The 15,387-nt window shown below is 44.5% G+C and overlaps 1 protein-coding gene across 1 annotated transcript in view; it reads right to left on the minus strand.

Moving 5' to 3' along the window:
- Positions 1-15,387, minus strand: part of ADGRB1 (adhesion G protein-coupled receptor B1) — a gene marked incomplete at both ends in the record, with an annotated part of 115,077 nt that overhangs the window by 68,412 nt on the left and 31,278 nt on the right. The window contains 3 exons of the mRNA XM_015826099.1: positions 3,343-3,507; positions 7,860-7,868; positions 12,145-12,309. Of these exons, the coding sequence (XP_015681585.1) occupies positions 3,343-3,507; positions 7,860-7,868; positions 12,145-12,309 (339 nt within the window). The remainder of the gene's footprint in view (positions 1-3,342; positions 3,508-7,859; positions 7,869-12,144; positions 12,310-15,387) is intronic.

Genomic DNA, 15,387 nt, shown 5'->3' on the forward strand with positions numbered 1-15,387 from the left:
CTTCTTCTTCTTCTTCTTCTTCTTCTTCTTCTTCTTCTTCTTCTTCTTCTTCTTCTTCTTCTTCTTCTTCTTCTTCTTCTTCTTCTTCTTCTTCTTCTTCTTCTTCTTCTTCTTCTTCTTCTTCTTCTTCTTCTTCTTCTTCTTCTTCTTCTTCTTCTTCTTCTTCTTCTTCTTCTTCTTCTTCTTCTTCTTCTTCCAAGATGCTGGTTCAACTTTCCAAGCTAACCTACATTCCTGGTATTTCATGGAGATCTTCCATGCAGGTTGTCACCAACTCTGGCTTGCTTAACCTGTGAGCTCAGACACACAGCTACATGTTTGTTTCTTTGCAATAGTGGTGAATATCTGGAGCTCAGGTGTAGGATGAGGGTGGAGGTTCGTTCTCCGAGCTGGTGGGTGGGTTTCTGAATGTTTTGTTACCAGGCTGGGTAAAGTCTTCAGCGGAGACTTTAGGGGCTGTCAATGTTGGTGGTCTTCTGTGTCTAACGGCTTCGTGTGGTCAGTAGTTCTTGTGATGGGGAAGTCATGACAGATAGATAGATAGATAGATAGATAGATAGATAGATAGATAGATAGATAGATAGATAGATAGATAGATAGATAGATAGATAGATAGATAGATAGATAGATAGATAGATAGATAGATAGATAGAAAGGTAGGTAGGTAGGTAGGCAGGCAGGCAGGCAGGCAGGCAGGCAGGCAGGCAGGCAGGCAGATAGACATGATAGATGATAGACAGATGATAGACAGACAGACAGACAGATAGATAGATAGATAGATGGACAGACACAAAGAGGTAGATAGGTAGACAGATAAATAGATGATAGAGAGACAGACAGACAGCGAGACAGACAGACTGTCAGACACACAGACAGACAGACAGATAGATGACAGACAGACAGATATAGATGGTGGATAGAGATTTGTGATAGTGGCGAATATCTGCAGCTTGGGGGTAGGATGAGGGTGAAGGTTCGTTCTCCAAGTTGGTGGGTTGGTTTCCGAATGTTTTGTTACCAGGCTGGGTATCCTCTTCAGCGCAGTTTAGGGAATGTTAGTGTTTGTCTGTTTATCAGAAGCATGGAATTTCTGCTTTTAGAGAAGAGATATTATGGGAAAGGGAGACTTTCAAAGTGATGTGTCTTCCTGTATTTTCCCAAAGGCCAAAAGAGGGTGTCATTAATATAGTTTAGACACCAGGTGGCGCTAGACTGAGATGTCTCTGAGTGGGAGGAAGGCTTTTCAAAGAACCCAGGCCAGTTTACATTTGAAAGACACAACAAACTAATATAAATGTTGGTTTCCTGATCATTGAGTCCTCCAATTCTTCTGGGTCATCACAGCTATATTTCTATGTCGAACAAGAGCAGAAAATAACCTGGCCTCAATGAGAAAGTCTACCTACGTCCAGTGGTGGGATTCAAATACCTGAACATCCGGTTCTCTGCATGGATGCAGGCCTGGGCCTAGAATGGACTTCCAGAAGTGACATCCATGCACTTCCTGTGGGCTGTTCTAGGCCTGGGAGGCTTCCTCCAGGCCTCCGAGGCCTAGAACAGACTTCCGGAAGTGACATCCACGCACTTCCAGTGGGCCAATCTAGGCCTGGGAGGCCTCCTCCAGGCCTCCGAGGCCTAGAACAGACTTCTGGAAGTGACATCCACGCACTTCCAGCAGGCCGTTCTAGGCCTGGGTGGCCTCCACCAGGCCTAGAATGGACTTCCGGAAGTGACATCCACACACTTCCAGCGGGCCGTTCTAGGCCTGGGACACCTCCTCCAGGCCTCCGAGGCCTAGAACAGACTTCTGGAAGTGACATCCATGCACTTCCGGTGGGCCATTCTAGGCCTGGGAGGCCTCCACCAGGCCTAGAACGAACTTCCAGAAGTGACATCCACTTCTGGTGGGCTGTTCTAGGCCTGGGAGACCTCCTCCAGGCCTCCGAGGCCTAGAACGGACTTCCGGAAGCAACATGGGTTCAGTTGGTTCTCCGAACTCAACAAAATTTAGCTACCGGTTCTACTGAACTAGTGTGAACTGGCTGAATCCCACCACTGCCTACGTCTATTTACAGGTACGTCTAGGCATCAGGTTTTTTTTTTCTCATTTCTCTGGCAGTTAAGCAAATATCCGTGGTGATTAAGCAAATCCATTTCACCCAATGGATGGGGTGTGGTTGTGCGTTTTGCTGGAAACTGGAAGTAAAGGGCAGAAACAGGTAAAAAAAATGTCACAAACTGGGGTCCCATGACCACAGGATGCTACAAACGGTCGTAAAGGTGAGCAGGTTGTCAAATGCCCCAAATGCAATCATGTGACAGCAGTTTGTGTGTGTGTGTGTGTGTGTGTGTGTAAGAGAGAGAAGGAGTGTCAAACTTTGAAATGGGTCATAAGTAGGTTTTGGGGAATTGGGCCAAACTTCAAATGGTCGTGAAGTGACAAGTCATAACTTGAGGACTACCTGCATAATAGGAATAGTGACACATTTTGTGTAATCTCCACTGAGACAATATCTGATGTCTGTGACTCTCTGTCTGTCTCTAATCTCCCTATTTCTCTGTCATCTCATTATCTCTCTCTCTCACTCTCTCTTTCTGTATCTATATATGTATTTCTCTCTCTCTCTATCTCACTCTCTATGAATCTCTCTCTATCATCTTGCTATCTCTCTCTATCTCTCTCTCTTTCTCTTTCTTTTCTTATCTATCTCTGTATCTCTGTGTCTCTTTTTTTCCATATGTATATCTCTATCTCATTCTCTCTGTCTGTCTGTCTGTCTATCTATCTTTCATATCTATCGATCATTCATATCTTTCATATCTATCTTTCATATCTATCTACCTGTCTATATTATCTATCTATCTATCTATCTATCTATCTATCTATCTATCTATCTATCTATCTATCTATCTATCTATCTATCTATCTATCTATCTATCTATCTATCTCTTTAATATCTATCTATCTTTCATATTTATCTATTTAGCTATCTTTCATATCTATCTATGTATCTATCTTTCATATCTATCTATCTATCTATCTTTTATATCATATCTATCTATCATATCTCATATTGTTCATATCTATCTATCTATCTATCTATCTATCTATCTATCTATCTATCTATCTATCTATCTATCTATCTAATCTCTCTTTTATATCTGTCTGTCTGTCTGTCTGTCTGTCTGTCTGTCTGTCTGTCTGTCTGTCTGTCTGTCTGTCTGTCTGTCTATCTATCTATCTATCTATCTATCTATCAAATATACTTAGCCACCCACCCCACCCCACCCCTCGTCATCAAAGCTCTCCACTCAGGTGTGTGTGTTCCCCATGCAACCCACCTGGGCATTGCCGAAGGAAGCAGTCCCGGGACTCCACCCAGGGTCCCTGGCATTCTGCCCCTCCGTACGAGGGTCCGTTGCACTCTCGCGTCCGCTGCTGGGTGCCGTTGGAGCAGGAGGTCGAACAGGAGCTCCAGCTGGACCAGGCATTCCAGTTGCCGTCCACTGAGTGGCCCAAAGGGAGAAAAGACAGGAGGCAGAATGTGAAAAACGCTTTTGCACGGCTGGGGTCGACATGCCAGCCTTCTGATCCAGTGGGGATTGCACCGATGGAAGAAAAGATTCGTAGCTCAGGGCTGAACTGTGGGGTCCTTGGGGCTACCTGAGCTTGGTGGCTTTCTTGCAGATGTTTCATGACCCAAGTAGGGAACATCATGTGCTAAAAATTGCAAACCCCACTCCCTTCAGCACTGAAGGTGTTACCTGGTTGGGTAATGAAACGCCTGGAAAAAAATGATCAAGCTCAGAGAGCACCAAGGACCCCACAATCCTCTTTCTCCTCCCTCTCCCTCTCCCTCTTCTTCCTCCTCCCTTCCACCTCCTTCCCTCCTCTTCCTCCTCCTCCTCTCCACAAATCCTACCTCCTTCTAGCACTGATGTTGTTACCCAGTTGGATGATGAAATGTCTGCAAGAAAACCACCAAGCTCCTTCCTTCCTTCCTTCCTTCCTTCCTTCCTTCCTTCCTTCCTTCCTTCCTTCCTCCCTCCCTCCCTCCCTCCCTCCCTAAGTATGATTCTATAATCTGGAACTTTATTTTGCACTGTCGTAACTTTCCAGTTAAACGTAGACCTTGAGATACGGAATTTCACACCTGCACAGCAGACAAAGGCAATCTTGCCCTCTTGACAGACATGAAATAAATATTAGCTCATCAAGACTCATGAACTACACATGAGTTTGTTTCAAAAATTAGATTTAGTTAGCTGCCCTCCAAATGTTCACGTAGGCTATAATCTCTGGAAGAAGGGTAAGAGAAACAACAGCAAACAATCCTGAAGGAGAGAGGCTGTTTATCCTGATTGTTTCCTTCCAGACTGGGAAGACTGAGATTATAAATCCCATCTTGGAATGGTAGATGTCGCAGAGGCATACAAGAGAAGAATTTTGCATGGACCCTCCAGTGAATAGCTCTAATAATGACTTGAATAATGGGCCCTATCTAACAGCATGGAATCCAATGTGGAGAAAAGCAAAGTTTTACATTTAGGCAAGAAAAATCAAAGGTACAAGTACAGATTGGGTGAGACCTGCCTCAAAAACAGCAACTGTGAGAGGGACCTTGGAGTCCTAGTGGACGATCACTTGACCATGAGCCAGCCGTGTGCGGCAGCAGCCAAAAAAGCTAATACAATCCTGGGTTGTATAAACAGAGGCATAGAATCAAAATCACCTGAAGTATTAGCACCGCTTTATAAAGCCTTAGTAAGGCCACACCTGGAATACTGCAGCCAATTTTGGTCACCACATTACAAAAAAAGATGTTGAGACTTTGGAAAAAGTTCAGAGAAGAGCAGCTAAGATGATCCAAGGCCTGGAGACTAAAACAGATGAAGAACGGTTGCAGGAGCCAGGTATAGCTACTCTAACGAAGAGAAGGACAAGGGATGATATGATAGCAGTCTTCCAATATTTGAGGGGCTGCCACAACGAAAAGGGGGTCAAGCTATTCTCCAAAGCACCAGAAGGCAGGACAAGAAGCAACAGATGGAAGCTTATCAAAGAGAGAAGCAACCTAGAACTAAGGAGAAATGTCTTGACAGTTAGAACAATCAAGGGAACGACTTGCCTCCAGAAATCGTGGGCGCTCCATCACTGGAGGTTTCTAAGAAGAGACTGGACAGCCACTTGTCTGAAAGGATACAGGGTCTCCTGCTTGAGCAGGGGGTTGGACTAGAAGACCTCCAAGGTCCCTTCCAGCTGTATTCTATTCTGATATTCTAATTCAAGGAGACAGCAAAGAAGCACTGAGTGAATTTCTTGAGCAGTTTTCCTGCCAAAGCAAGGGAAAGAAACATATCGATGGAATCCTTCAGGGCTGTTCTTGCTTTTTAATATCAGCTGCCTCGGTTTTGATAAGACATTTTTTTCTCTTTTGACAGTCTAGCCCTGCTCCCGTCTGTAATCTGTAAATAAGCTATTGATGACTTGGTTTGCCGGGCTGAATATCCTAACAGGAATATCCCAACAGGAATTTGGGATGATAAAGCAAATACAAATGATTTCAAAGCATAAGGATTTAAGCCCCGCCCCCCCCAGCCCCATTTGCACTATTGTAAGCTTTTCAGTTTCTCAAAACTTCTGAATTCCCCCCCCTCTTTGCACAATGTAATTAGCTCAAAGCACACCGCATACACACAGACTAGCACACACCCAGTCTGAAACCTGAGCCACAATTTATCACCGAACTGGCGACACCTCCTCCTGCAATGTGCAATTTAGGAATGAAATATGAGTAATTTTTATTGTAGCAATATATCTTGCATGTGGCTTGAGATGACGGACTGGATCCAATTATCTCAGAACTTATATCGCTAAAACAGGGAGGCCAAAGATTAATTCCCCAACCCAAGAGATGAGGTTGGAATGATCTGTGAATCAGAGGACTGTAGATCTTTAGATGTCTTCAAGCTTCACGAACCACCTTGGACCAATATAGACAATGCTGGGTCACCCAACTCTAGATAAGCAAAGTTTGTTCCCATCACAAGACCTATCACAAGATGCTCACCTGACGTGACCCACACCTGACCAATGACAAGACCCCTCACAAGACCTGTCACAAGAGCCTCACCTGACGTGACCCACACCTGACCAATGACAAAACCTATGACAAGACCCCTCACAAGACCTTCACCTGAGGTGACCTTCACCTGACCCATCACAAGATCCATCACAAGACCCTCATCTGACGTGACCCACACCTGACCCATCACAAGACCCATGACAAGACCCTCACCCGAGGTGACCCTCACCTGGCCCATGACAAGACCCTCACCTGAGGTGACCCACACCTGACCCATCATGAGACCCTCATCTGATGTGACCCACACCTGACCCATCACAAGATCAATCACAAGACCCTCATCTGATGTGACGCTCACCTGGACCCATCACAAGACCCTCACCTGTGACCCACATCTGACCCATCACAAGACCCATCACAAGACCCTCACCTGAAATGACCCTCACCTGACCCATCACCCAATCCATCACCTGACCCATGACAAGACCCTCACCTGACATGACCCTCACCTAACCCATGACAAGACCCTCACCTGATGTGACCCACACCTGACTCATCACAAGACCCTCACCTGATGTGACCTTCACCTGGCCCATCATAAGACCCATTACAAGACTCTCATCTGACGTGACCCACACCTGACCCATAACAAGACCTATCACAAGATCTTCACTTGAAGCGACCCACACCTGATCCATCACAAGACCCATCATAGGACCCTCACTTGTTGTGACCCCCATAAGACCCCTCACATGACCTTTACCTTAGGTGATCCTCATCTAACCCATGACAAGACCCTCATCTGTTGTGACCCTCACCTGGCCCATCATAAGACCCATCACAAAACCCTCATCTGATGTGACCCACACTTGATCCATAACAAGACCCATCACAGGACCCTCACTTGATGCGACCCATCACAAGATCCCTCACAAGACCTTCACCTGAGGTGATCATCTAACCCATGACAAGACCCTTACCTGAAGTGATCCACACCTGACCCATCACAAGACCCATCACAAGACCTTCAGCTGACATGACCTTCCCATCACAAGACCTACTGACCACACCCAACGTAAACAGAAGACCACCTGTAACCCTGACCTTTCCTAAACTCCACTGAAGATGTTACCCAGCCTGGTAACGAAACGTTCGGAAACCAGCCCACCAGCTTGGAGAACGAACCTCCACCCTCATCCTCCACCCGAGCTACAGAGATTCGCCACTCTCGCAAAGTTGTTTTGTTCATAGGTTCATCATAATAAAGACAAGTATGTACATACACACACACACCCCTCAGCTGAGTAATGGGAGATTCTTTTTAGACTTCTGCTAATATAATTCAGTTTTCGCCCCCAGCGGTGATTTCTAGAAGAAAACTCGGCCTCTAGAAGTGGGGAAAATGGTCACATTCCTTACATTATCTTTGTTTTGCTCACATTCTCATTCCATAACATGGATATTCCTTGACTCAACCACCATTTATTTAGCAATTGTTCAAAGTTACAACGGGCACTGAGAAGAGGGGCTCATTTCACACTTAACAACCGTTGCAGCATCCCCGTGGTCACATGGTCAAAATTTGGGTGCTTGGCAACTGGCGTGTATCGTTGACGGTTTCCCTGTCTCGGGATCACGCAATCCCCATTTGTCACCTTCCCCACCAGCTTCTGACACGCAAACTCCATGGGAGAAGCCAGATTTGCATAAGCATGACGTGATTCATTTAACGACAGTGGACAAAGCAGATCACACAATGGAGCAACAACTCACAACCACGGCCTGGCTTAGCCCTGCAAAAAATTGAGAACCAACCGTGATCGTAAATCAATCTGCACATCAATATATAAGTATTTATGGTATGGCCCCATTCTGTGCACAAAGTTTAAAATTAGGATTTAATGGACATCCCAGAGGGGATGGCTTACCGTTTTCCTTTGTACGGGTAAGTCCTCGACTTAACAACAATTGAGCCCAAGATTTCTGTTGCTAAGTGAGGCGGTTGTTAAATGACTTTTGCCTGCATTTTGCAACAAAGGGATCACATGAGCCTGGGACACTGCAACCGTTGTAAATGCGAGTCAGTTGCCAAGCGTCTGAATTTTGATCGCGCGACCACGGAGATTTTGCAACGATTGTTAAGTGTGAAAAACGGTCGTTAGTCATTCGAACGGTCACTAAACAAACCTTTGTAAGTTGTAAGAGGACCGCTTGTAGTGAATACTCTGGACACCCCAGCCCAGCAATCCAGTTTGCTCCAGTAAAAAAAAAAAACACTAGGATGCGTGGGTGGGTGGGAGAGAGATATATTTTCTTCCAGTCCTCCCTGTATCCTGACCTTTCCCAGAACACAAACCATCTTTGTTAAATGGCTGGCATTTCTCTCTTTAATTAACATCCAAGGGTGTATGTGTGTGTGTGTGATAAAACTCTAAAAGCAGTGCCCAGTTGTTTGCCAAGATTTTCACTCCGAAGATCCAGCAGTTTAATTATCGGCGCCTCACTGCACCAAATCAAACAGCCGTCAGCCAGCCAGAATTTAAGCAGAGTTCCTGCTGCAATTAAGCAATATTTTCCCAGCTTCCCTTCCTCTTCTTTTCCTAAAGAAGTCATTCCAGATCTCTTGTCCAGCTGCAAATAAATGCCGCATTGGAGAATTGTCATTGTTTTGAGTAATTAAACTAGACCTAGCCAATTCCTGCAACCGACTTTATATGTTTGAGCCTCCAGTCCCCTCATCATCTTTGTTGCTCTTCTCTGTACTCTTTCCAGAGTCTCAACATCTTTTTTTTATATTGTGGTGGCCAAAACTGGATGCAGTATTCCAAGTGTGGCCTTACCAAGGCATTGTAAAGTGGTATTAACACTTCATGTGATCTTGATTCTATGCCTCTGTTAATGCAGCTTAGCACTGTGTTGTTGTTTTTTGGCAGCTGCAGCACACTGCTGGCTCATATCGAAGAGATTGTCCACTAGGACTCCGAGATCCTTTTCACAGTTACTATTATTGAGCAAGGTACCCCCTCTAATATACCTGTGCATTTGTTTTTTCTTGCCTAAATGTAGAACCTTACTTTTTTCACCATTGAATTTCATTTTGTTAGATAGCGCCCAGTGTTCAAGTCTGTCCAGATCCTCCTGTATCCTAAGCCTGTCTTCTGGAGTGTTGGCTATTCCTGCCAGCTTGGTATCATCTGCACATTTGATGAGTTCCCCATCTATCCCCTTGTCCAAATTGTTGATGAAGATGTTGAAGAGCACTGGGCCCAGAACAGAGCCCTGGGGCACCCCACTACACACTTCCCTCCATGTAGATGCAGTTCCATTGAGGACCACACGCTGAGTATGGCCGGTCAGCCAGGCATAATAAAACAGGGAATTAAAAAATGTGTCATCGATGCGTCACTCTCATTGTGGCTACTAAAATTCCTGTATCCCATCTCTCCTCTCTCCGAAACTAGTGGTCAGTTTTATGGAGATCAACCTTAAATATTATTTAAGCCCGAAGATCTTATTGCTATTTCTCCCCATCTACAATTCATTAAAAGCACATTCCCTTTGGGGCTGTTTCCACTTGTTTTTCTCCAGTGAAGTGAAGGCATAATTGCTGTTACAACCATTTGGTTAGTGACCGTTCCAAGTTACAATGGCCCTCAGAAAGCTGACTTATGACCGTTTTTGCAGCCTCCCCCATGGTCACGTGATCAAAATTCAAACACTTGGCAACTGGCTTGTACTTATGACAGTTGTAGTGTCCTGGGGTCATGTGATTTTGCGACTTTCTGACAAGCAAAGCCAATGGGGGAAGCCAGATTCATTTAACAACCACATGATTAGTGCAACCACCCCAGTGATTCACTTAATAACTCTGCCAAGAAAGGTCACAAAATGGGGCAAAACTCACTTAACAACTTTCTCGCTTAGTAACAGAAATTTTGGGTTCAATAGTGGTTGTAAGTCGAGGACTACCTTTATCCAAATCCAAACCTTGGAAAAATTGGATGGCTAGGGAATGCAAGTCGACAAAAGGTGGGCTTTTCTTATTCCAAGCTACACATGGTTGTTTTTGTGACCCCAGTCCTCACTCCTAAAAAATACTAATGTTAGTTCCAGGATTGTAGGTTGCAAATTTCAACCTGGACATGACTCTTGTTGTTGTTAGTTGCGAAGTCGTGTTCGACCCATCGCGACCCCATGGACAACATTCCTCCAGGCCTTCCTGTCCTCTACCATCTTCTGGAGTCCATTTAAGCTCACGGCTCCTGCTTCAGTGACTCCATCCAGCCACCTCATTCTCTGTCGTCCCTTTCTTCTCTTGCCCTCCATCTTTCCCAGCATTAGGCTCTTCTCCAGTGAGTCCTTCCTTCTCATTAGGTGGCCAAAGTATTTGAGTTTCAACTTCAGGATCTGGCCTTCTAAAGAGCAGTCGGGGTTGATCTCCTCTAGGACTGACCGGTTTGATCGCCTTGCAGTGGACATGACTCTGTATGGCTGTATATAGAGTTGCACCATGTTTACTTTTGTGCAGTGTTTTCTGGGGCTCCTGTGCCACAAAAATACCATGTTGAACATTCTTGGTTCAACTAGACAGGTGATCATCCTTGACCTACGCCAACAACTGAGGCCAACATTTCCGTTGCTAAGCAGGACTGTTCTTAAGTGAGTTGTGCCTGATTTGATGAGCTTCTTTGCCACAGTTGTTCAAGGAATCGCTGCAGCTATTAAGTTCCTTCTTTATTTGTGGCAGAAGCACTTACAAATTCAAATAAAACGGGTATAAAATAGGTCATAAAAATATAACGTGTGTGAGAAGTATATACATATACATATGTTTGTGTGTATGTGTTAAGTAAGTCATATAGTTGTTAAGCGAATCCAGCTTCCCTCATTGACTTTGCTGGTGAGAGAGAGAGAGAGAGAGAGAGAGAGAGAGAGAGAGAGAGGAGAGAGAGAAAGGGATTAGAGATGATAGAGAGAAAGAGAAAGATTGATAGATAGATAGATGAGAGAGAGAGATGATAGATATAAGATAGATAGATAGATAGATAGATAGATAGATAGATAGATAGATAGAGATAGATAGATAGATAGATAGATAGACAGACGTAGATAGATAGATAGATAGACAGATAGACAGACGTAGATAGATAGATAGATAGATAGATAGATAGATAGATAGATAGATAGATAGATAGATAGATAGATAGATAGATAGATACGTTGTTAAGTGAATTATATGGTTATTAAGTGAATCTGGCTTCCCCCATTGACTTTGCTGGTCACAAGCCAGCTGGGAAGGTCACCAATGGTGATCACATGACCCCAGTACACTGCAGCCATCATAAATACGAGCCAGTTGCCAAGCGTCTGAATTTTGATCACATGACCACGGGGATGCTGCAATGGTCCTAAGCAGTGGTGTGATTCAAATATCTGAACATCCGATTCTCTGTGTGGATGCAGGCCTGGGCCTCCAAGACCTAGAATGGACTTCCGGAAGTGACATCCATGCACTTCTGGTGGGCCGTTCTAGGGCTGGGAGGCCTCCGCCTAAAATGGACTTCCGGAGGTAGGCCTAAAATGGACTTCCAGAGGTAACATCCACGCACTTCTGGTGGGCCGTTCTAGGCCTGGGAGACCTCCTCCAGGTTTCTGAGGCCTAGAACAGACTTCCAGAAGCAGCATGGGTTCAGCCAGTTCTCCGAACTCAACACAATTTAACTACCGGTTCTACCGAACTAGTGTGAACTGGCTGAATCCCACCACTGGTCCTAAGTGTGAAAAGTGGTCACAACCAATTTTTTCCCCACTGCCATTGTAACTTTGAACAGTCACTAAACGAATGGTTATAAGCCGAGGACTACCTGCCTGTACCGTCCCACCAGGACTGCATTTTTTGGCAGTATAAATTCCCCTTCATTAAACCATCATCCTTTCTTCAATCTCCAGAAGCGGAAAACACAATTTCTTTTTTTAAAAAAAGAGAAAATCACGATTCCCCACCGGTCATGGATGTTGTGGGGGGGGGACAGGAGGGAAAGTTTCTTTACCAAATTACCTGGGCAAAGAGCGATATTGCAGAACTTGGTTTGCTTCTCAGGACCTTCGCAGGGGCTCCCTCCGAACTGGGGGGGTTTGCATATCCGGGTGCGATCTCTGTATCCCCGTCCGCAGGTTGACGAACAGAGACTCCAGGGCGACCATTCGTCCCAGATGCCATGTACTGTAATGAAAGAAATAGAATAGAATAGAATAGAATAGAAGAGAAGAGAAGAGAAGAGAAGAGAAGAGAAGAGAAGAGAAGAGAAGAGGAGTAGAGTAGAGTAGAGTAGAGTAGAGTAGAGTAGAGTTGAAGGAATAAAATAGAGTAGGGTAGGGTAGAATAGAATAGACATAGAATAGAATAGAATAGAATAGAGTAGAGTAGAGTAGGGTAGGGTAGGGTAGGGTAGGGTAGAAGGAATAGAGTAGAGTAGAGTAGAGTAGAAGGAATAAAATAGAGTAGGGTAGGGTAGGGTAGGGTAGAGTAGAATAGAATAGAATAGAATAGAATAGAATAGAATAGAATAGAATAGAATAGAATAGAATAGAATAGAATAGAATAGAATAGAATAGAGCAGAGCTGGGAGGGACCTTGTAGGTCTTCCAGTCCAGCCCTCTGCTCAAGCAGGAGAACCTATACCACTCAGACAAGTGACTGTCTAGTCTCTTCCTAAAAACCACCAGTGATGGAGCACCCACAACTTCTGAAGTCTCTGTATCTGCTCACTGTTGATCACTTATTTATGATTTCTTTCTTTCTTGGATGTTCATCCCCACCTTTCTTGTTCTTTATCAGGAACTCAAAAAAGTAAACATACCTGAGTCTCTTTCCGCCTCCTATTTAACTCACAACAACAACCCTGTGAGGTTGGGATTGGGTTGAGAGAGAAGAACCAGCCCAAAGGTATGCAGTAGGCTTTTGTGCCTCAGGTGGAACTAGAATTCACCCTCTCCTGATATTTGGCACAATGTCATCCAGTCAGCTTTTGTGCCTAAGGGAGGACTAGAACTCACAGTCTCCTGGTGATTGGCCCAAAGTCACCCAGCCAGCTTTTCTGTCTAATGAGGGACTAGAAGTCCCAGTCTCCTGGTGATTGGCTCAAAGTCACCCAGCTGGCTTTCAGGCCGAAGGCAAACTAGAACTCACCCTCTCCTAGTGATCGGCCCAAAGTCACCCAGGAAGCTTTCATGTCTAAGGCGGGACTAGAACTCCCATCTCCTGGCTCCTAGACCAATACATAGACCAAACTGGCTGTCTTTTTATAGCCTCTTTGTTCTGCATTCCACCTTCCCCGTTTATTCTGCGCAAATTAAACAGCTGGAGACACATTTTTAGGTCAACGTAGATCAAGGTGTCGCAGTGTCAACATGGAGGTGGGAGAGAGGGCAAATCCTGATTAAAATTTGCCACTGGACACTCCAGAGAAGCTGATAAGAAAAAACAGGTTCCATTTTCCACTTATAAGCTCCTAGTAAATTGCAGGGTTTTTTTTTTTAGCAGAAACCAATTTTCCCTTTTCTGACTGGAGGATTAGCAAATCTACATGCTTGCAGTCCAGGACCTTCGAATTGTTCGTATTCAGCGAACATTTTAAGCGTAATTTCTGCATTCATTTGCAAGTCTAAGGACGCCCCAGGTGGACGTTTCCACTCAAATAAAGCTAATACTTTCACCCGTAATTTTGGCGCCGATTTGCAATTCTAAGAGTTCTCTTTTTTGATTCCGCTCAAGCTTGCCTTTTCCTCCCAAATCGTATTTAAATACGTATTTCGAGGAGGTTTCAGGTTCCTGAAATTGGTGTTCAAACATTATTAGCGTCAGCCCCACTTGTTCGTATTTAATACGTGCAAAGAGTTCGCCTTGTACAGAAGCCAGGAGAAGGAACGCCGGTTAAAATACGAAAACATCTGTTATTAAGTGGTGTAAACATATCGAGTCAGCGCTGCAAGATATAATCAGGAGAAGGCTATTCTTCACTGCAGATCTGAAGGAATTTGCTCCCTTTTTAAGTTCACCATTTGAAATTCGGTTTCAAAGTGAAGGATTTACAAAAATATTCCCTCCCGGACACTGGAGGTCCAAAGAAGCCATTCAGATGTTTCGGTATTCTCCAAGTTGGATTCCAAGGAGAGGTAGAACTCATCTTAGGATCAAAATTGAGCCAGAATTTCCACTGCTAAGCGAGACCGTTGTTAAGTGAGTTTTGCCCCCTTTCCTGCCCCGGTTGTTAAGTGAATTACTGCGGTTGTTAAGTGAATCTGGCTTCCCCTGTTGACTTTCCTTGTCAGAAGGTCGTCAAAGGGGATCGCAGGATGCCCAGGATGCTGCAACTGGCATAAGTACGAGTCAGTTGCCAAGCCTCTGAACGTTGATCACATGACTGTGGAGAGGCTGCGACGGTTGTGTATAATATAGTCATAAGTCACTTTTTTTCCCCAGTGGCATTGTTAACCTCGAACGGTCACTAAACAAATGTTGTAAGTCAAGGACTATTTGTAATTTAAAACCGTCTCTTTGGGGCTTCAGTCATTCCACGATGGCAAGTTTGATATCTCCCTAATCCAACTAGGCTGGATCAGAATTCCTAAACAGGCTCCTTTGGGATCCAATGTATGGGCTGTGTCAATCACCTGCCTCAGCAGATCATTTATCTCTTAATTAATTAATTACAATTCATTCTGTGGTTCGTTGCATTCTAAGTTCCCCAGAAGGTGATGCTGAAAATTAGGATGGGTAGCTCTGATACAGGAGAGTATTTGTAGCTTAGGGTTGAGCTGTGGGGTCCTGGGTGGTCCCTGAGCTTCTTGCAGAGGTTTCATGACCTAACTAGGGAACATCATCAGTGTTAGAAGGGAGTGGGTTTTATGGAGTGGAGAGGAGGAGGAGGAGGAGGAAGAGGAAGAGGAAGAGGAAGAGAAAGAGGAAGAGGAAGAGGAAGAGGAGGAGGACTGTGGGGTTCTTGGTGCTCTCTGAGCTTGGTTATTTTCTTGCAGATGTTTCATGACCCAACTAGGTAACATTATTATTATTATTATTATTATTTATTTAACTTATATGCTGCCCTTCTCCCCATGGGACTCAGGGCGGCTCACAGCATATTAAAAACAATACAAAACATTTCCCCTGTAAAAGCCAATTAAAAACCAAATATTTATAGCTGTGTCTTATTAAAATCATTAAAATTGTCCCTATTTAAAAATTCACCCTAGGTCAGTCCCGCTTGCTGAAAAAGCCATGTCTTGAGGGCGCGGCGGAAGG

The sequence above is a fragment of the Protobothrops mucrosquamatus genome, unplaced genomic scaffold (assembly GCF_001527695.2).
Source record: "Protobothrops mucrosquamatus isolate PMUCROS unplaced genomic scaffold, P.Mucros_1.0 scaffold2957, whole genome shotgun sequence".
Taxonomy (NCBI): domain Eukaryota; kingdom Metazoa; phylum Chordata; class Lepidosauria; order Squamata; family Viperidae; genus Protobothrops; species Protobothrops mucrosquamatus.